The sequence below is a fragment of the Solea solea genome, chromosome 8 (genome assembly GCF_958295425.1).
Source record: "Solea solea chromosome 8, fSolSol10.1, whole genome shotgun sequence".
Lineage (NCBI taxonomy): Eukaryota > Metazoa > Chordata > Actinopteri > Pleuronectiformes > Soleidae > Solea > Solea solea.
This window is the reverse complement of record NC_081141.1, coordinates 3,909,253-3,930,468: the sequence shown is the minus strand read 5'-3', so window position 1 is coordinate 3,930,468 and position 21,216 is coordinate 3,909,253. Positions and strand designations below refer to the sequence as shown.

Genomic DNA, 21,216 nt, shown 5'->3' with positions numbered 1-21,216 from the left:
TTCAAATAAGATACTCAACCATTTATTAAATGTACAGAAATGCTGTTCAAAATCCGCACAAGAATGTGTTAAAGGACAAGTCTTTAATCCAAATGTAAACAAAATGGTTGCCCCCATTATACAGTGTTACAGCAAATGCTTTGGAATGACAGAATTCGTCGTCTAAATGAGTTGTGGACAGCTCAATGTGAGTGTCAGTTTTTTGTCAAAGTGTCGTAAACAACTTGTAAATGTCCGTACTTTTGTAAACATTGGAATTGAACAGGTGATTATGTGGAATCGAGCCGCTAAAGATTCACGTCTGCTGTCTTTTAGACTGTGCAGATATAGCCATGTAGTGCCGCTGAAGAGTTAAGAGTTGTGGCTTTAACGATGGATAAAAAACATCACAGAACAGAGATAATACTTCATAAACATACAGAATCAACAAATTTAATCTATCAAATTCCTCCAATGGTTGGCTTTTCAAGAAACGGAGAGTGAAACGCAGTCATTTCTCTCCGCTGTAAATCAAGACAACACAATAGTTATAGTATCGAAGACAATCATTTCAAAACATCTCAGACAATTCTGGGTTTGTTTGCTTTTTTTTAACCTCAACCTTATTTACAGAAATATCAAATACCTAATATCAAATACAACCAAATTACAAGAGTTTAGTGAATTTACCAAAAACACTTTTATCTCCAGAGACACAGCACAGGCCCACTCACAGTTTGACCTAAAAATGTGCTTCTCTAACCATGTCATGTAAAAGCAGGACTGATTCTCAGAGGGGAGCACAGTTAACTACCACACCAGCACACGTCATGACAGAGAGAGATTAGCTGTAAACATTCACATCATGACACCGACATTGGACCTCAGTTATCACACCACTCGCGGACAAGTCTGTTGTCCTCGATGACACTGAGCCTACAGGTCACACGGTCACTTCACAGTCCGTCACGCGTTTGTGTCATTTATCTATAAACAGACGCCAGTTTGAGCACAACGTCATAAAAACTAACCAAGTATCAAATACATTCATGTTCCACATTGGCTGATTTAACCTTTCTGAATGTTTGTGTTTGTGGGTTTAGTTGAATGTGTCCGTTACATAAACCCAAACAGTGTTCATTCCAGCAGTGCTTCCTTAGCTTCAGTGTTACTCTTGCAGTGATTTTTTTAACACTAACTATAACAGAGGTTGAAATCGCTGGAGAAAAAATAGAAACATTTGCATTCAGCTTTGTATTACAAGAATAGGGGTAGTATTTTTGAAAAATTGTGCTTCCCAACCTCAGTTTCCCCTGAGTTGTGAAATGTCTTCAGTGTCCGCCATCTTTGCTAACAGTTACGCTAACAGGGCCAAGTGTCACTGGTGGGCACGTAGCAAAGAAATGAAGGACGATGTTTCTCAACTCAGGGGAAACTGAGGTTGTGAAGCACAATTTTTGAATTATTCCTTTAACGCCTCAGGGCAATGTTCAGATGTTATAACTCAAGTGAGAAGAAAAAGAAGCTAATTTTCCCATTCAAACTTGAGTTCACACCCTGGTGGGTTAACTGCTACTTCCAGACTACTTTCTACACTCAAAAAGGATCATTTTCATATAAAGTCTATGAATTAAACCCAACACAGTGCAGACCGCACTTTTTAGACCCACTCGTAGGGGGTGGGACCTCATTCCCAGAATGTAAACAGTGTCCGCCATCTTTGCTAACAGTTACGCTAACAGGACCAAGTGTCACTGGTGGGCACGTAGCAAAGAAAGAATGAAGATATTTCTCCACTCAGGGGAAACTGAGGTTGGGAAGCACAATTTATTTAAAAAAATACTACCTCTATTCTAGTAATACAAAGCTAAATGCTAATCGGTGAAGTATTCCTTTAACAGTCAAAAGGTTTTTGCACATTTGAAAGTGCTGAAATAAAAAAGTGCACACCCACTGACAATTTGAAGTGGGACTGGTTGTGTTGAAGAATAATTATGACTGTTTGTTACACAGTAAAAGGAGATACTTGTGCTGTTGTGTCTTTCCTGATGGCACAGAGGAGGTTTGGGAACATAAAGGCTAGAATGGATTACCCTATGGAGCTATTTATGCTGCGAGGCATAAGAGCAAGAGTGTGACACACCGTTTAGTGGCAGGCGAGGGGTCATTTATCATGTCCGCAGTTTCAAGCAGCATCCAGAACAAAACTTAATCCCCTCCTGAATTGGCCTAAAGTTAAAGGGAAATATGGATAAACAAAAACAGACAGGCATTTTAAATGATTTGTTGTCACAAACCACACCTTAAAGTCACTGCCGTTGGTGTTAATACACACTAATAAAATGGCTACATGACTAATAAAAGAGGCCCAATGTTTAGTCATTGTCTAAGAAAGGTAATGACAGATGTGTGAGTAAAAGAGAGTATGTACACAGTGAATGTGAGAGCTGGTCTGGTGGAAGAAAAAAAAAAGAGCTGCTCCCCAATCCTGGAAACACTTTCCCTAAAGACCATCTGACTCTCACTCACACCTATTTCCCATCCTTGTCCTCTAAACGGCCTGGAGTAAAAATGTAGTCTAAGGCTTGTCTCTCAGCAGCGGCCACGTTGGGGTGCCAGAGGTCCACCATGAAAACCACTCTGGGGCCATCGTCTGCGCTGCCTACACACACACAGAAACAGCAGGAGATACATCAGGAACGTCAGGCTTTTATTAAATACTCTCCATTTTCCTAAGGGACATTGGATTATACGCTTTTATGTATTCCCCTTTTCAAGGAATAAATAAAAGGGGGCAGCAATAGGAGACCCGTTGTAATCCGAGCTTACCCTCGTGAAAGGCCCTGTGGAGGAAGGAGTCGTCAAAAAGCAGACAGCTGCCCTCAGACCAGCACTGTGGCTCTCCGCCAACTACAAGCTCACAGGCAGGGGGCACTCTAAGACCTGTTAGAGACAAAAAAAACCCAAAACAAACAACAATCAGTAAATGATGGAACACACACGGACAAATATTAAGTTTTGTTAACCTAGCTCTCATGTGACATATCGCTCAATAAAGGACCAATATGTAAGAATGACGACTTCTCCGCTCACCCCTCCCCTTTCCCAAGCACGTCAGGGGACTATGGTGGCCTTTATATACCAGAGAAGGATGTTGTTCTTCTTTATTAAACTGTCTGGTTTGTCCTTTGAGGCTACCGTAGAAACATAGCCATCCATAAAGTAAGACCCTTGCCTTCTGTACATACAAAGAGCTTATTCTAAGGCTTTGGCATACATACAGTGCCGTAAAAAAGTAAGTTTGTCACACTTGAAAATTTCAGATAACCAGACTAATTTAAATATTAGACAAAGATAACCCAAGTAAACACAGAATGCAGATTTTGAGTGATGATTTTAAAATAAACTATCCAAACCTACATGGCCCTATGTGAAAAAGTAATTGCCCCCTACACCCCTACACAACTGGTTGTGTCACCATTAGCAGCAACAACTGCAATTAAGTGTTTGTGATAACTGGCAATGAGTCTTTCACATCACTGTGGAGGAATTTTGGCCCACTTGTCTTTGCAGAATTGTTTTACCCGCCTTTTTAAGGCATCCCAATTGGATTAAAGTCTGGACTCTGACTAGGCCACTCCAAAAAAAACCTTCATTTTGTGTTTTTAAAGCCAGTCAGAGCTGGACTTGCTGGTGTGTTTTGGATCATTGTCCTGCTACAGAACCCAAGTGCGCTTCAGCTTAAGGTCACAAACTGATGGTCGCACATTCTCCTTCAGGATTGTTTGGTAGAGAGCAGAATTCATGGTTCCATCAATCACGGCAAGTCGTCCAGGTCCTGAAGCAGAGCCCCAGACCATCACCCTACCACCACGTTTGACTGTTGACATGATGTTCTTTTTATGAAATGCTGTGTTACTTTTACGCCTTCCAAAAAGTCTTCAGGGATCATCAAGATGTTTTTTGGCAAATGTGAGACGAGCCTTTATGTTCTTTTTGGTCAGCTCTGCCATGCATGCCATTTTTGCCCAGTCTCTTTCTTATGGCTGAGTCATGAACACTGACATTCACTGAGGTAAGTGAGGTCTGCAGTCTTTAGATGTTGTTCTGGGTTCTTTTGTGACCTCTTGAATGAGTCGTCACTGCGCTCTTGGGGGTAATTCCTGCAGGCCGGCCACTCCTGGATAGGTTCCCCACTGTTACATGTTTTCTCCATTTGTGAATAATGGTCCTCACCATGGTTCACTGGAGTTCCAAAGCTTCAGAAAAGTATTTGTTTTTCTCATTTGATCTCATTTCTTTAGATCGCTGCATGATGTCTTCCTTTTTTGGGATCATTTGGCCAACTTCACTTTGTCCGACAGCTTCTATTTAAGTCACCTCTTGATTCAATAGGTCTGGCAGTAATCAGGCCTGGATGTGGCAAGTGACATTTTCCACAAAAATGTGATTAACCACAGTTACGTCATGATTTTACAAGGGGGTCAAATACTTTTTCACATAGCTGCCATGTAGGTTTGGATAGTTTTTTTCCATCAATAAATAAAATCATCACTTAAAAACTGCTTTTTGTGTTGACTTGTTTGATAATCTGCTCTTGTAACACCTTGCATCATTACTGTGTGCCATTTTAAATCCTAAAAAAGAACATCATAACTACTGCATGCTATCTCAGAGAGGATACATGTAAATGGAATCAAGGCTCAGGTGCAGCAAAAGGAAATAAACCCTTTTTCTTGCCGCTCAATTTGTGCCACACGCCTCTGTGACTCAGGAGAATTCATGACTCACTTCTCTTGTCAGATATGGGCATCATTATGGCCATTATCATTATTCCATGCCTCACATATCACATGGTCGTATCAGTTCCAGCTCACTTAACAGTTCTTACCCAGGTGGCAGCGCAGCCTGACGTTTGTTGGACCGTAGTGCTCAGTGATCAGAGCTCCGGGCGTCAGCACAGAAAAGCAGGCGTTGCCAAACACGTTGTTGGCGATGAACGTGCGCAGCTGTCCCAGCACCCTCCACGCCCGCGGACACCTCCTGACATTAAGAACCAGAGGGGTGCCTTGGTTGACCAGGTAGTAGGTCCACCACTGCCCACGAGGAGTGCTGTTGACCTTCCACCCAGGCGGGAGAGAGGACCCGCTGCGGGCTGGAGGTTGGTGGTAGATGCTCTCAAACTCGGCCAGAAGAGCGGGGAAGCTCTGCTCCAGCAGCTCCACATCATGCCTCTGTATCTCCCTGGAGAAAAAAGGGGCTGAGGGTAGGTCTGGCAGAAAGAAGACCTCTGGCCGCTGGATGGTCGGTCGGCTGTTAAGGTATCGGCCTTGATCACGGACTCCTTTATGCACCCTGCCCATACCTGACCAGGTGTAGCGCTTGGCGTATTCCTGTAGACTGTGATAGAGCCTCTGGTTCAGACTTTCTCCAGCGCTGGTACAGCGGAAGCACTCTGAGGACTGACAGAAAGCAAAGCCGTTCTGCTCGTCCGCTGATCCGTGTTTCCCTTTCCCTCTGCCACGACAGTCTGAACTCATGAAGCCTCCCACCACCCCTCCGATCCGACCGGGCCCCGCCAGATACCTGCCACGCAAGGGGCTGGACCCGTGCTCCCGGCCCACCCTGTAACAATACCACATAAACAGCAGCAGCACACACATGGCGATGGCAAACGCGCAGATCTCACACTCCCTGACTGACTGCATCCCTCCGGCCACCATCTCCCTCACGTTCTCCAGCGACCACTCCATCTCGGCTCGTTTCTGGATCAGTGAATCTGACGATGGATGAGTTAACGCGTCTTCTCTTGATTTTCTCGATCACGACTGAAAGGCCTCCCCCCCCGAAATCACACGCAGAGTGTTAGTGAGTCTAATGTCAAGCTGCTCTTATCCCCATGGTAGACAGTCTGCTGATGTGATGTGACACGCTCGCTCTTCAGGCCGAACATTTCACCACCGCTCTGCAGTGAGGGGAGCGTTCTCCTTGCATGATGTCTGGCTGTGCGGTATTTGCGCGGCTCGCTCTTCTCGTGCTCTCAGACAAACGCAGACAGACACCGCATCTCCGGATGATCTGTTCCCTGAAAAACAAAGACAGAAGAGGAGACAGAGGGATGAGAGGAGGAGGAGGAGGAGGAGGAGGAGGAGCAGCAGGAGATGTGTGTTCGTGTTCATGTGTGTCTTTAAACTTTTTTTTGTCTCTGAAACACATCTCGACAGCAAACTAACACACAGAGTTAAAAACAACCAGCTGAAACTCACCCACTCACTGAGGGCTTCAAAATGACTGCACCCACCCACACACACACACACTTGGGAGACTACTTGGATTACAGCTTTGCACACACACACACACACACACACACACCCCTGTACTGCACTCTGTAAAACCATGAGTCATGGGCACAGTGCTGCATTTAACCCACATCTATTCCTTTAATGTTCTCGCGCACGGACTGCACGCGCACACACACAGTGAATTGTGTGGACGTAAACAGTCCTGATAGCCTCCCACATTCATAATTGGAATCCATAGGTATCACAGTGGGGGCTGCATTAATGGATCCCTGAGTGGGTGGGTGTTGGGTGGGTGTTGGATGGGAGGGGGAGGGGGGGAGCTGCGTGGTCTGTGTAACAGCACGTCTGCCGACTAATAAAAAACAACAACAACAGGGACTAGATTACATGTGTGTGTGTGTTTATATAAGGATAACGAGGCACACAACAGCCGAAGCGCAGGGAGTGCAATGCGTCAGCTGTGATCCGAGCTCCGCCATGCGCTCTCACCAAAAATGGTCGGGCAATCCAGCGCTAATAGAACCTCCCCTCCATCCTGTCTGACAGCGTCAAGACGCCTCCGTGCACTCACTCACTCACTCCCACCAATCGCTCCCACCATCACACACACACACACACTACATTGTTTCCATTTAATGTGCCACAACTGATCCCGGTGAGCTGTAACACTCAATCACCAACAGTAAACAAGCAGCGCGAGACACATGAGCTTCGCGGGCGTTTTTTTTTTTTTTGCGTCAATTGACTCGTGCATGTTTTGTGTCCATACCTACTCAACATTCACGAGTGCGGCCAGTGGAGAGCAGAGGAGGCGCACAGGTGTTTGTCCAGGCGGAGCTGCGCACCACTGCAGTGCACAAAGCAGACGGAGATCACACGCCAACATGACAGGAAAACGGACTACACACGCGTGGACTTGAAGCGACACGCATCACTCAGTGGAAAACATGAAAACAAAAGCTGTCCTACCGACGGTTTGATTGTCTGTCTGTCTGTCTGTCTGTCACAGGCGGGCGGCTGTGTCGGGAAGCCTTCGGATCATATTGTTGTGAATACTCTCTCGCTCCACCAGAAGAAGCCACCCAGCGTCAAGCCACCGTTATTGTTTCCAGGACGTGCACTTCAAAATAAAAGTCTTGGCAAGGAAGCCGTTGAAATCAATCTCTGAGAGGCAGAGGAAGGAAACTTGAGCCTTGCTTTCCCTGTGTTTTTCTGACACAGAGGCCCTGCATTATTCCATATCCAAAACACTAGAGCAGTGGTTCTCAAACGTTTTAAACCATTTTAGTTCAGGGGCCACATGCACAATTTGATCCCAAGTGGGCCGGACCAGTAACATAACAGCATAACAACACGGACTCCACATGTTGCTTTTCATTTAATGAAGTATCTTTCTACAAAACATATTATGAACAACCTGAAATGTCAACAACATTAAGCCTAAGTTCACCATTTACAACTCACAGATCGCAGTGGATCTGCAAATGCACAAAACACTTGTATCTGGAACTGAAAAATGTAGGTATTCAAACATTATGATTAGACCAATTTATCCCGTGGGCCAGGTTGGACCCTCTGGCGGGCCGGTTCTGGCCTGTGGGCTGTATGTTTGACACCCCTGTTTTTAACCAAGCACCACCTGATCTCAGTGACACCATTATGGGGTAAATCAACCAAGCAAAGTCAGCTACGTAGTATTTTTTTGTTATTTGTTTCATACTAGAACAGTATTTCTGATTTTCCACCAAGTACCTCGCGCTCCACTGTTGGTACACGTACCACAGTTTGAGAACCATGGCCGTAGAGGATAGAATCTGCTTCATCTTCACAGGAAAAACCAGAGACACAAAAGTCGCCTGATGCCACTTTAAAAAGGACCATTGTCTCTTTTTGTCTTTGGCTCAAACGTCCCTCTCTGCAGAACACTGGCCTGATCATTACTCATTACATTAAGCTATTCTGTTATTAATCAAAAACTTATAAGTGAGCGCTAATGTGTGACTGCAATCATTTGTCTTTTATTACATATGCTGTCACTTTCATATTCATTTTTACAGGCATTGTACATTGTTGCCGTATATAGTATTCCCGTCATCGTTTATTCATCCTGTCTTTTACTTCCACTTTGTTCCTGGTCTTGTTTCTATTTCTATTTCCCTTTCATTACATTATGCTGCTTTCCTTTGTGCTGCTGCGAGGGATCAATACAATCTTATCAGATCTCATTTGATTGAATTGATGAAGTTGTGTTGTGCCTCAAACACACTGAATCCTATGCAGTTCCCATAATACTATCCAGTAGAAACATGTTTAAAAGCCTCAGGCTGCTGTAGAAGCTTAGCAGTGCAAGACTGTTGCCTAAAGTACACAGAAAAGGCTTCTTTTAATGCTGGAAAAGACAAATCATTTCAATTTTATAGGTTGTATATTAGTTAGTTCAGCTCAGTATCGATCATTTAGGTAAGGTCAAAGGTCACATGATGTCGTACACAATCACGCCATTTATAACAATCGCAAACTAGGTCCAGATAATATTATTCACTTATTTCAATGCTATATTCAATACACAAGGACAAGAGAAACAAACATGCTCTATTACAAAAGAGTGTCATCTAAAACCAAAATGATCCACTCTCATATTAGGTATGTAAGTGAAACATTGCCCTACATATAACACAAATTATTTAGTTATTCATTTATTTGACAATTCACTGCCAACACAACAACAAAACAATAGATAACTGACTGATTAATAGACGATAAAACATAATCTTAACAGTTTTACTGACTTTGGTATTTTCTTTTACTCTGAAGGTAAAATGACCTTACATCCGGTATCACTATGGTCACTGTGGTTGACTTGACTCATGAAACCTGCTTCTTCCTTGTCTCGCCCATCGACCACTGTTTGCTACTACGACTGCAGACAACATTTCCCGAGATGCTTTGCGTGTCTCCAGGGTTTCTCCCGCAGCAGCAGTTACAGATCAACCATCAGCAGCAGCAGCAGCAGCAGCTGCATATGTGTGATGATAATAATAATCATAGTTCATCTTATAACAAACCATTGAAACATGGTTAACAAACTTTTCCCCAATGGTTCGACTTTAAACCACCTGGAAAGTCTGTGGGTGTCTTGGTTTTCTTTGTTTTTTTATCATTTTAACGTTTTTATAATTTATCTGAGCGTACATTTGATTTCAGTGTCAATAGTTGTTTGTATTTTTTTGTGACGTCTGTACAGCACTTTGGTCAGATGATGTTAAATGTGCAATAAAAAAAACAAAGAAACAACAACCTGTTAAAGCTTCTACTACAACTATTAGCCTACTGTTGCTCTATTCTACTATACTATAATTGCTATACTCTGATCTAATCTACTATACTATAATTACTATACTCTGATCTAATCTACTATACTATGATCTACTCTAATATCCTATACTATAATCTACTATACTATACTATAATCTACTCTATATAAACTACTATACTATCCTATAATCTACTCTAATATACTCCATACTTATTACATTAGAAAAGGCCATAGTTTATCATAGGCTTATCTATACAGCTAAATCCCAGTTCCACAGCCATTCAAACACACAAACAAACAAACAAACGTTTATACTGTGGTGGAAATTTCAGCAAAGGTTGTCGGAATAAAGTATTCAAACAGATGTTCAAAGTCTTGTCTTTATTGGGTGGCGTGGATCCACGTTGCTCGTTCAGCCACTTTCACAGCAGGGTAGGTGGTCCACTGTACTTGGAACAGGCCCAACCACCTCTTGTCTGACCAGCGTTTTCGCCTTGGGTTATGGACAATGACGAAATCACCGGGTGGTAGATCGTGTAGGGTAGATGTAGCAGACAGTGGTAGTTTGAGAAAGAGATTTGGACAGGTTTCGCTCAGTGTCTGTGGATTTAGGCCGGTGTTGGGAGGACGTCCAAACAAAATCTCAAATGGTGAGAGGTTGTGAATTGGTCTTATTCTGAACCGCATTTGCATTACCAACAGTGGGAGGCACTTAATCCATGTCAGACCAGCTTCTTTCATGCATTTTGTCAGTTTGTATTTCAATGTGCCATTCTCTCTTTCTACAGCTCCTCCTGACTGGGGGTGGTAACTACAATGCTTTCTGATGTCCATGTCCAGTCTCAGTCCTAGCTCAGTTATGGCTTTGTTTGCAAAGTGGGAGCCATTTTTTTGAGGACAATCTTTCTGGAATTCCCCAACGGGGAATAATGTCAGTGAGCAAGGCCTTTGCTACGGTCTGGTGTGATTGACGTTTCATAGGGAAGACTTCAATCCATTTTGAGAACATGTCGACGATTACCAAACAACGTTTCTTACCTTCACATGGTGTTAGTTCGATGAAATCCATCATGAGGTGTTTGAATGGATATATTGGTGGTGGATGTGCACCAGGGTTTGTGAGCGATTTTTTCTTACCTGGATTGCTTTGTGCACAAATGAGGCTCTTTGACAGAAATTAGCCGCAAACGCGGAAGACACGGTTTGTCATCAGGACCAAACCAAATGCCGTTTTTTTAGGGAACAGTTAGCTGTTTTCCAAGCCTTCACATCCAAGGAGGAAACAAAAGAAGAGAGGTCAGAGGTTTTGCAGTAGGCGGTGACCTGTGCATGTGTTGACCAGAAACAGAGAGCGAATAGACTCAAAAGTGGTGTTACAAGTAAGTCGGTAGGAGAGAAGAGAAGCAGAAAAAAGAGTGTTGTAATACACTGATGCACCCAGAAGCCCACATCCTGCCACGTTGTAACAGCCGCTTTGGCAAGAGACATGTGTGGATGTGAGTTGGCCACCAAAAACAGCCGTTAGTCAATGCAATGCTTGCCGCTGCAAAGCGATCAGAGAAGAACAGGAAATCTGTGGTCAACATATTGTTTGGCGCCGAGAAGAAGCTTTCTTCGTATTCTCCGTCGTGCATGTGTGTTACCTGCGATGTGCAGTGTGCACGGGTGGGAGCTTGCAGCGGCAAAAATGGTGAGATGAGTGGCTTAAGTTGTTGCAGGAGACACTTAGCATTATTGGATGGAACACTCCAGTTATACACATAGAGGGTGTCAGTAGGGAGGAAAACAGACAAAAATTGGTCAGAATGAGACATAACCTGTTGACGTACAGGTCAAAATTGCTCCGAGCTTCAATAACAAATTACGTCCCAAGAGGTTAAATGGGCATAAATCAGAGATTACAAAGCAATGTTGGAATGTCTCATCCGGGTCTGACCAAGAACAAACAACAGGTTGTGACAGCGATTCTAAAACTCGGCCTCCACTGGCACAGAGGGAAGCAATGAACTTTCCACTCGGGGTCAATGAGCATTTTTCACGCGCTCGTACAACAGAATGAGTCGCACGGTGTGTCAACCAAAAAACTGATGGGAGTACCATCAATTTTTAAGATAGTGAGGGGAAATTTTTTTGTAAGCATCATGTTTTAAGAAAGAATACGAGTCGTGTGTGTGTGTGTTAATGTGAGGACCATTCCCTCGAGCCATGCGTGGTGTTGTTGTCGTTGATGACGTGGACGGTTCATTTCGGTGCGGGTCATGAGCGAGTTGGTCGCGGCGGCGAATCAGACCCAGTCATTATCCATGTCCTTCCGAGAGACCACCGGTCCAGCCAGATAGGGATAAAGGCTGGGAGTTGGTGCAGAGGTAGATGATTTCTCAGGTTGTGCAGGTGGAGGTGGGGGGAGGGGACAAGAAGAGAAAGGATTGGTATGAGAGAATGGTTTTAGTAATTCAGTCGTTTTCTCCTTGTCTTTCTTTTCTGCACTTTCATGCGCTTGTCTCTCACGATTTTCACTTTCTTTCTCCAAAATAGAAAAACATCTCTCATGAATTGTACATTGTTCTAAAGCCTTAGTTTTAACACTCTTTCCGGACAGAATATTTTTCTATTTTGTCTTTAGCGTTTGTAATTCAGTTTTACTTAAACTTCCTCTCGAAGGGAAACCTAGTCCTTTCACCCATAAGTCAAGTCCTTGTAAACAGTCTTCACCATACGTACAGAGGAAAACAGGATGCAGCCTCTGCATGAGCGGAGTTCTGTGTTTGCAGAAGCGTGTGGTGAATAGCTCGATACATCTTTCATCACAGGAAACACCTATTCATGTGATGTGGTTGAGCAGTCAGCTGCAGCATGCTATAGTTATGACACGTATACAAGGTTAAAATGAAGACAAAGAATTAAACAAAGAAGTAATAATTTTGACATAACAATACACTGATACGCACACATGTGGCATCTACTATGCTTGTAATGATCTAAGTGACCACTTGTCCCGAAGAGCCCCAGGCTGGAGGGAGGGAGGACCCGCCCCCTCTGATGAGGCAACTGATCTGCAGTCAGTGAAGTTTGGAGTTTACAGAAGAGGTGAAATGTGAGGGTGAGGCACAGCGTTCATGATCCGCGCGGAGGAACCTGCTACAATCAACCACTGGCGATGGCAAAGGCTCGGGTGTACATTTGTTGCGCGGTGCTGCTCGGCGTGGTCGTGACAGTTGTGTGTTTTTATTTATTTATGAGGCGCGAGTGTCCTGCCGGGACCTTCTCACATGCTGCTGTGGCTGCGGACTCTCAGAGATGTTCAGAGATTGGACGGTGAGTGAAACGGACTCCTAATTTTACAGAGAACTCCATTTGGTCTACTCAATTTACTCAACCTACTCAACCTTTAGGTTTGTATCGTCGTTAGATTGCAGCTTTAAAGAAAAACACATCATTTACTTATTTCAACTTTTAAAAATCGACTTTTAAATTGTTTAGCAATGTGCTCTACAATAACACCGGCCAGTGCGGAAAGTGATCAAGTGTGGAATATTCTAGGAACATCCTTCAACAAGGAGGCTCAGCAGTAGATGGCGCCATTGCTGCACTGCTGTGCACCAGCATCGTGAACCCACAGAGTATGGGCTTAGGAGGGGGGTCCATATTCACAGTGATGGACAGATCTGGTAACACACGTGCACTCGCCCCTCTAATGAAGCACAGAGCGTCATGTCGTTTTGAGGTAACTGGTACGATCTCCTCTTTTCAAAGGTAACGTGAAAATCATCAATGGCAGAGAGAAGGCGCCGCTGAAGTTTAAACCTGACCTGCTCAGGTCCTGTCCCGAGACCTTCCAGATGCTGCTCGGTACTGATGAAACATAGTGTTTTCCTCATTCTTCCATGGAGAGACAGCACAGTTGACATAAGGAGATCTGTGTTTAACTCACGAGGGACTGATGTCTAACAGTCCTCTCCTGGTTGTTTTCTGTCTTTGGCCCTGAGCGAGACCACACACAAAACTCTTAAAATCTCTTAAAACTCTTGGTATTGGAAATAATTTTGTTTCGATGTATGTACCTATAGTACTTTAACTTGCTTTCCTACGTCCAAAATGAACAGCAACAGTTAAAGCATAATACACCACCATTATATATTATTATATAATATTATTGTTATTATTATTATTATGAATATCAAACCTAAACTAACCTGCATGTGTTGAGGAAAAATTGGTGAGAAAGGTAATAACACGTCATTCAATCAGGAATGGTCTTTCTTTAGTGTAATAAGCAAACAGCATGAGGTACAAGAATTACTGCTGAGGAAGAACACAGGCTCTAACGCTATGATTCAATGTTCTCATCTACAATAACACAGTCATCTACTCTACTACACTCTAATCTACTCTACTATACTCTAATCTACTCTACTGTACTATACTCTACTCTACTATGATATACTATACTGTACTATAATCTACTCTAATCCAATCTACTATACTCTAATCGACTCTACACTACTATACTCTAATCTACTATACTATACTAATTTATTATACTATACTCTAATCTAATCTATACTACTATACTATAATCTACTCTAATCTCCTATACTATACTATAATGTACTATAATCTACTATACTATACTATAATATAAAAAATCTACTATGCTATACTATACTATAATCTACTCTTTTCTACTATACTATACTATAATCTACTCTTCTCTACTATACTATACTATGCTATACTTCACTATTGTAACACCCGTCTCATTGGAATACAGGTTTTAATCTTTAATTTAATGCTAGGCCAATTACCAAGGTTTGACTACTAGAGCAAGGTGGATGACTAATGACACATACTCAAAAGGTTTGGTTGAACATATATATAAATATTTGGATTACCACAAGTGCAGCACAACCTGTCACTTTCAACCTGGTAAATCACATATATTTAATAAATGAACACAGATGACATTATATACAAAATACAATGCGCCCAAAACACTGAAAATAATAAACAAAGTCACATGGCGTCACGGAGGAACTACAGAAAATAAAACCTTTATTTTAAGTGCATTCATTACACAGTAAACACAGCTATGCTCAGTTCACTAACACACACACACACACACACACACACACTTTAAATCATACATATAAACTATTGTCTTCACATACAATTGTTAGCTAGCCCGGCTAACTGTGGTAGCCATTAGCATATCATCATTGTGAGTTTAGCTTAATATTTTCCCATTCAAAACCGAATTAACTCACCAAGAAGAGTCCCAATAAATCCAGAAAAGTACTCCAACAGAACAACGCTCGTTTGACAAATATCTTCCTAAAGTAATGCATCCACGTTTTCCAACATGGAGGACCGGAGGTTTTTCCTCTTTTTTTCTCCCTCTCTCTCTCTCCTCTCCCTACCTGCCTTGCCGCGAACACAAGGGGGCGGAGCCCAAACTCTGTAGACTTCATGGACTATCGGAAATACCACTTTCCTGCTCTCATTTCAATCAGCGGCAGATCAATTCCACTCATTCACTCTTAATAATAAACATATTTTCTACAGAACTTAATAACAAACAGACAGACATTTCTGCAGCATTTTGAATACACAGTCTCTAGGGTTACACTATACTATACTATACAAAAATCTACTCTGCTATAATCTACTCTACTATACTATAATCTACTATACTCATGATTTATTACCTTAGGCTATAGGTGGTCAGGTATGATAATGAACTATGCAAAATAAATAAAACTTTGCTGATCCAGAAGTGAATGTGTACTTTTCCATCTTATGCCACTGTATATTGTAGAATCACTGACCTGCCTACTTTTTCCTCCATCTAGGTAACGATCCAGGTAGCCAGTGGATCGGAGTCCCCGGGGAACTCCGAGCTTATGAAGAGGCGCACAGACTCTATGGGAAGTTACCATGGGCGGCTCTCTTCCAGCCGACCATCCAACTGGCCAGAGAGGGGTTCCCTATTCCTGACATCCAAGGTCGAAACATCCGATACACAAACCAGACCCGAGCACTGCGGTACGAAACACACGCACAGAAACATTACACACGAAACCTTTCACCCCTGAGTGACAGTTTCTTCTCTCATTGCTTTTGTCCCATAGGAAGTTCTTTTCAGATAAGGACGGGAAACTACTGGAGACTGGTGATATAGTGAGGTTTGAGAAACTAGCTGACACCTTAGAGATCATCGCAAATCACGGGGCGGACGCCTTCTACACCGGCAGAGTAGCAGAGGATTTGATCATTGACATACAGGAGGCAGGTATTATCATCACGCTGTCTTTTCCTGCTACTTCTCAGCCCTCCCTGGCACTTTTATGGCATTACAAATGATTCCGATCAGTCGTGTCTGTGAAGCGCTGCGGCTGTAGACACCTGGATCCAGCAGGAATCTCAATTATGTGGAGCCTCAGATGCATTCGATGTCTTTGCTCAGGGGGAACACTCACACTGCAGGATTTGGCGGCGTACAACGTCACGGTGACGGATGCGTGGGCTGTTCCTGTAGGAGAGTACCAGATGTACATCCCTCCACCCCCCGCAGGCGGAGTCCTCCTCAGCTTCGTCGTCAACGTCCTGAAAGGTTCCTGCCACACACACAACAACACTAATGTTCATTGGCTTTTTAAATTTGGATCGGAGTTGATTTGGCACACATTTTGGAGCGCGACAAACTATATTTGCTTTTGTTCACAGGATATGGCCTGAACTCGGCTTCTCTGCAAGATGAACAAAAGACGCTGACTTATCACCGCTATATCGAGGCCTTCAAGTTTGCCAATGGACTGAAGAAACAAATCTACCCACAGTTTTCTAAGGAGGAGGTGAGAGTCCAAATCCTCCTGTTATAGTACACAACATCATCTTAACTTATAATTAAATAAATGCAGTGATAAGGGATAAGCATTCCGAATGTTTACCGCCACTTATAAGACATTATAGGATGCTACTAACTAAAAAATAATGAATGATAATAAGACTCTAATTACCACTTATTAGTTCAATTGATGCTAATACACGTCTCGTTTACGTTTATGATAGGTATATAAACTGTTTATTGTCTTAATTGCATGTATATGGACTTATAAGTGCCTTTTTTATATGTTAATTAGACGATGATGATGATGTTCACATATTGTACTTTGTAATTTGATTGAAGTTTAGAACTACAGCCGCATCATTCCAAGGAGATACTCATCCTGAAAGTTTTCCATTTTTTTTAATTTTCGAGCAGAGACCGACAAAATAGGCTTAGGGCTTAAACACAGTCAAAGAACCACTCAGTTTTAAAGTCAAGAGTCCAGTTGTTGCTGATTCAGTTACTTTTTGAACAAGAATGTACATAAATATCAGTGTCAGTCTACAACGCCGTCGTCCTCAGAGGCAAAATCATCAGCACCCACATAATTGAGTGTCTCTTCCTGCAGGCGGTGAGGAAATTCACCAAGGACAGTTTTGCTGACCGCATACGGACCTTGATCAGCAGCAACGAGACTCACGGTCCTCAGTACTACAACATCACCCCACACCTGGACAGTGTGGGCACCTCACATGTGTCTGTGCTGCACGAAGATGGATCTGCTGTGTCGGTCACCAGCTCCATCAACCACAGGTCAGTACGGGAAACCAAAGGATTTAACAGCAGATTATTCTAATTTCCTGTATAAACAGTTAGGCCCAGAAATATTTGGACAGTGACACGTGTGTTGTTATTTCAGCTGTTGACGAAAACATATTCAGGATACAATTATAGGAATTTAGGAATTACAGCTCTTTAATACGTGGCCGCCTCTTTTTCAAGGGACCAAAAGTAATTGGACAATTGACTCAGAAGGCTGAGAAAAAAAAAACAAGGCTGCATGGGCTATTCCATCGTTAACCTGTCATCAATTAAGCAGGTAAAAGGTCTGGAGTTGATTCCAGGTGTGGCGTTTGCACACAACATGCAGTCAAAGGAGCTCTCAATGGAGGTGAAACAGACCATCCTGAGGCTGAAAAAGAAGAAGAAATCCATCAGAGAGATAGCAGGAATGTTAGGAGTGGCCAAATCAACAGTTTGGTACATTCTGAGAAAAAAAGAGTGCACTGGTGAGCTTGGGAACTCAAAAAGGCCTGGACGTCCACGTCCACGACAACAGTGGTCGATGATCGCAGAATCCTTTCCATGGTGAAGAAAAACATCCACTCAAGTGAATAACACTGTCCAGGAAGTAGGTGTATCAGTATCTAAGTCGACCACAAAGAGAAGACTTCATGAGAGTAAATACAAAGGATTCACCGCAAGGTGCAAACCATTAATCAGCCTCAAAAATTGAAAGGCCAGAATTGACTTTGCCAAAAAACACCTGAAGAAGCCAGCCCAGTTCTGGAACAGCATTCTTTGGACAGATGAGACTAAGATCAACCTGTACCAGAATGATGGGAAGAAGAAAGTTTGGAGAAGAATTGGAACAGCTCATGATCCAAAGCACACCACATCTTCTGTGAAACATGGTGGAGGCAGTGTGATGGCATGGGCATGCATGGCTTCCAATGGCACTGGGTCACTTGTGTTTATTGATGACAGAAGCAGCCGGATGAATTCTGAAGTGTATAGGGATATACCTTCTGCTCAGATTCTGACTCTAAACATGACTTGTTCTGTCTTAAATGTATTCTCCTCACAGCTTTGGCTCCAGGATCCTCTCTCCTCGCACTGGAGTCATCCTCAACGACCATCTGAGCGACTTCTGTGGCAGAGTTGATCACATCACTCCCGGTAATCCCACCAGCACACACAGTTTTCATTTAACGATGGACTTTTAATGATATCGCTACAAACCTATAACACGCTATAGAACCTAAAATAACAACAGCCACAGATCCTAAAATAAAACGTATTTACAACTGTCAAATGTCAGCAGTTGAACAAAGGTGACGTCACAGAGTGGGCCTGAATAATTACCCCTCACTCTGCGGATTGTATTCAGGGCAGTTTTCCGTCAGTGAACGTGTTTTTGTTCCATCTGCAGGAGATCAGCCGCCCTCCTCCATGGCTCCCACAGTGCTGAAGTCTCCGTCAAAGACCTTGGTGATTGGTGCGTCCGGTGATACTATGATCACATCTGCAATCACATCGGTACGTGGCAATCACACTGAGTGCCATTAAGATAAATTGCCGCAGGCTTAAGGCCCGCACTGTTGTCAGAGCGAGTGCCGTCTCCACGGCGGTCTTCGCCGTGTCCGTAATCCATTGTTTAATCATCACTTTCCCATCTGGCAGATACAAATCTATTATTGTCTTTGTCCTCTAGACTCTCATGAACCACCTTTGGTTTGGAAAGAGTCTTCAGGAGGCGATCGCAACTCCTGTTGTTTACGTTGACTCTACAAACGCAGTGAAATTTGAACCCAACTTTGACGAGGTACATTCAATGTATATCATAAAAAATAAAATCACAAACACAGTAGCAGCAGCTTTTTCTTCCACCTGAATTTTCTTCTCTTCTCCACAGCGGGTCATCGAGGCGCTGAAAGCTCTGGGCCACCAACGAGAAACCACCAGCATGTTAATCAGTGTAGTCAACGCTGTGGAGAAGGACGGTGACTGTATCAGCGCGGTGTCTGACGCCAGGAAACTGGGCCAAGCAGCCGGTTACTGAGGCCAAGAGTCAGTCACAGGGCGGTCTGAAGGTTATAGAGACTGTCTCCCGGCACGAGGCTTGCAAATAAATGGGACATTCTTCCGTGAAGCATAGACACGATTCACAGAATAAATAAAAGATAATGTGTTTTCCTCAAAATCAGGGGGAAATAAGTGAATCGTGAAAGGAAAAGGTCAGATTTTATGATCCTGGTGATTTTTGGGGGCGGGCCCTGTTGCCCTGTCACATGGTATTTGGACCTTGGGGGTGTGACAGTCACACTGTGCCCTGAACTTATAGGAGCCACCTTGCAAATGCCACTTTACCATGTCTGGCAGCAGGAGCCAAAAATTGCCAGCAGAGCATCATGTGTACGCCTTTTCTCAGACAACCAAAAATCATGGTAATCTGCAGAGATAAGAGGGCGGCAAATACTTTTTTTCATAGGGCCATGTAGGTTTGGATAGTTTTTTCCCTCAATAAATAAAATCATCACTTAAAAACTGCTTCTTGTGTTGACCTGTTTGATAATCTGCTCTTGTAACACCTTGCATCATTAGTGTGTGCCATTTTAAATCCTAAAAAGGAATATCATAACTACTGCATGCTATCTCAGAGAGGATACATGTAAATGGAATCAAGACTCAGGTGCAGCAAAAGGAAAGAAACCCTTTTTCTTGCCGCTCAATTTGTGCCACACGCCTCTGTGACTCTCTTGTCTATTCTCTTGTCAGATATGGGCATCATTATGGCCATTATCATTATTCCATGCCTCACATATCACATGGTCGTATCAGTTCCAGCTCACTCAACAGTTCTTACCCAGGTGGCAGCGCAGCCTGACGTTTGTTGGACCGTAGTGCTCAGTGATCAGAGCTCCGGGCGTCAGCACAGAAAAGCAGGAGTTGCCAAACACGTTGTTGTCCGATGAATGTGCGCAGCTGTCCCAGCACCCTCCACGCCCGCGGACACCTCCTTAAGAACCAGAGGGGTGCCTTGGTGGACCAGGTAGTAGGTCCACCACTGCCCACGAGGAGTGCTGTTCATATTGTTGTGAATACTCTCTCGCTCCACCAGAGGAAGCCACCCAGCGTCAAGCCACCGTTATTGTTTCCAGGACGTGCACTTCAATAAAAGTCTTGGCAAGGAAGCCGTTGAAATCGATCGCTGAAAGGCAGAGGAAGGAAACTTGAGCCTTGCTTTCCCTGTGTTTTTCTGTCCTTGTTTACGACACAGAGGCCCCGCATTATTCAATATACATCCAAAACACTAGAGCAGAGTTCAGGGGCCACATGCCCAATTTGAAGTGGGCCGGACCAGTAACATAATAGCATAACAACACGGACTCCACATGTTGGTTTTCATTTAATGAAGTATCTTTCTACAAAACAACCTGAAATGTCAACAACATTAAGTGTGACTAATGTGTCACTAATGTGTGACTGCAATCATTTGTCTTTTATTACATATGCTGTCACTTTCATATTCATTTTCACAGGCATTGTACATTGTGTATTAGTTAGTTAGTTCAGCTCAGTATCGATCATTTAGGTAAGGTCAAAGGTCACATGATGTCGTACACAATCACGCCATTTATAACAATCGCAAACTAGGTCCAGATAATATTATTCACTTATTTCAATGTTATATTCAATACACAAGGACAAGAGAAACAAACATGCTCTATCACAAAAGAGTGTCATCTAAAACCAAAATGATCCACTCTCATATTAGGTATGTAAGTGAAACATTGCCCTACATATAACACAAATTATTTAGTTATTCATTTATTTGACAATTCACTGCCAACACAACAACAAAACGATAGATAACTGACTGATTAATAGACGATAAAACATAATCATTTCATAATCATCAACAGTTTAACTGACTTTGGTATTTCCTTTTACTCTGAAGGTAAAATTACCTTACATCCGGTATCACTATGGTCACTGTGGTTGACTTGACT

At 43.1% G+C, this 21,216-nt stretch overlaps 2 protein-coding genes and 1 long non-coding RNA gene across 7 annotated transcripts; 1 reads left to right on the top strand and 2 right to left on the bottom strand.

Moving 5' to 3' along the window:
• On the bottom strand, positions 1-15,027 carry asphd2 (aspartate beta-hydroxylase domain containing 2). 4 transcript variants are annotated; one of them, XM_058636035.1, is made up of 4 exons: positions 14,862-15,027; positions 4,871-6,064; positions 2,809-2,922; positions 1-2,641 (listed from the first exon to the last, which is right to left on the bottom strand). In XM_058636035.1, the coding sequence occupies exons 2-4, from the start codon at positions 5,730-5,732 to the stop codon at positions 2,511-2,513; spliced, it is 1,107 nt and encodes a 368-aa protein (XP_058492018.1). In that variant the 5' UTR covers positions 5,733-6,064; positions 14,862-15,027; the 3' UTR covers positions 1-2,510. The 4 variants fall into 4 exon arrangements, with proteins under 4 accessions (XP_058492018.1, XP_058492015.1, XP_058492016.1 ...); XM_058636032.1 differs by lacking the exon at positions 14,862-15,027 and adding an exon at positions 7,051-7,383; XM_058636033.1 differs by lacking the exon at positions 14,862-15,027 and adding an exon at positions 7,055-7,383.
• LOC131463903 (glutathione hydrolase 5 proenzyme-like) lies at positions 11,781-19,726 on the top strand. Of its 2 annotated transcripts, none has more exons than XM_058636031.1 (12): positions 11,781-12,912; positions 13,138-13,265; positions 13,351-13,446; positions 15,459-15,639; positions 15,726-15,886; positions 16,061-16,207; positions 16,321-16,448; positions 17,052-17,236; positions 18,291-18,382; positions 18,636-18,742; positions 18,918-19,028; positions 19,119-19,726. In XM_058636031.1, exons 1-12 carry the CDS (start codon positions 12,755-12,757, stop codon positions 19,263-19,265), a joined length of 1,641 nt encoding a protein of 546 aa, XP_058492014.1. In that variant the 5' UTR covers positions 11,781-12,754; the 3' UTR covers positions 19,266-19,726. The 2 variants fall into 2 exon arrangements, with proteins under 2 accessions (XP_058492014.1, XP_058492013.1); XM_058636030.1 differs by having other exon boundaries at positions 15,447-15,639.
• Positions 15,550-20,300, bottom strand: LOC131463905 (uncharacterized). The gene is made up of 3 exons (XR_009241126.1): positions 20,070-20,300; positions 16,074-16,211; positions 15,550-15,634 (listed from the first exon to the last, which is right to left on the bottom strand). It is a non-coding gene; the product is annotated as an uncharacterized LOC131463905 (long non-coding RNA).
• Positions 20,301-21,216: the final 916 nt, after the last annotated feature.

Coding starts and splice junctions, on each gene's coding strand:
- LOC131463903 (XM_058636030.1), top strand. CDS start 12,755: ATGGCAAAGGCTCGGGTGTACATTTGTTGCGCGGTGCTGCTCGGCGTG. Junction 16,449..17,051: donor CACAGTTTTCTAAGGAGGAG/GTGAGAGTCCAA, acceptor CTCTTCCTGCAG/GCGGTGAGGAAATTCACCAA. Junction 19,029..19,118: donor TTGAACCCAACTTTGACGAG/GTACATTCAATG, acceptor TCTTCTCCACAG/CGGGTCATCGAGGCGCTGAA.
- asphd2 (XM_058636035.1), bottom strand. CDS start 5,732: ATGGAGTGGTCGCTGGAGAACGTGAGGGAGATGGTGGCCGGAGGGATG. Junction 2,923..4,870: donor CAGGCTGCGCTGCCACCTGG/GTAAGAACTGTT, acceptor TGTCTCTAACAG/GTCTTAGAGTGCCCCCTGCC. Junction 2,642..2,808: donor CCACAGGGCCTTTCACGAGG/GTAAGCTCGGAT, acceptor GTGTGTGTGTAG/GCAGCGCAGACGATGGCCCC.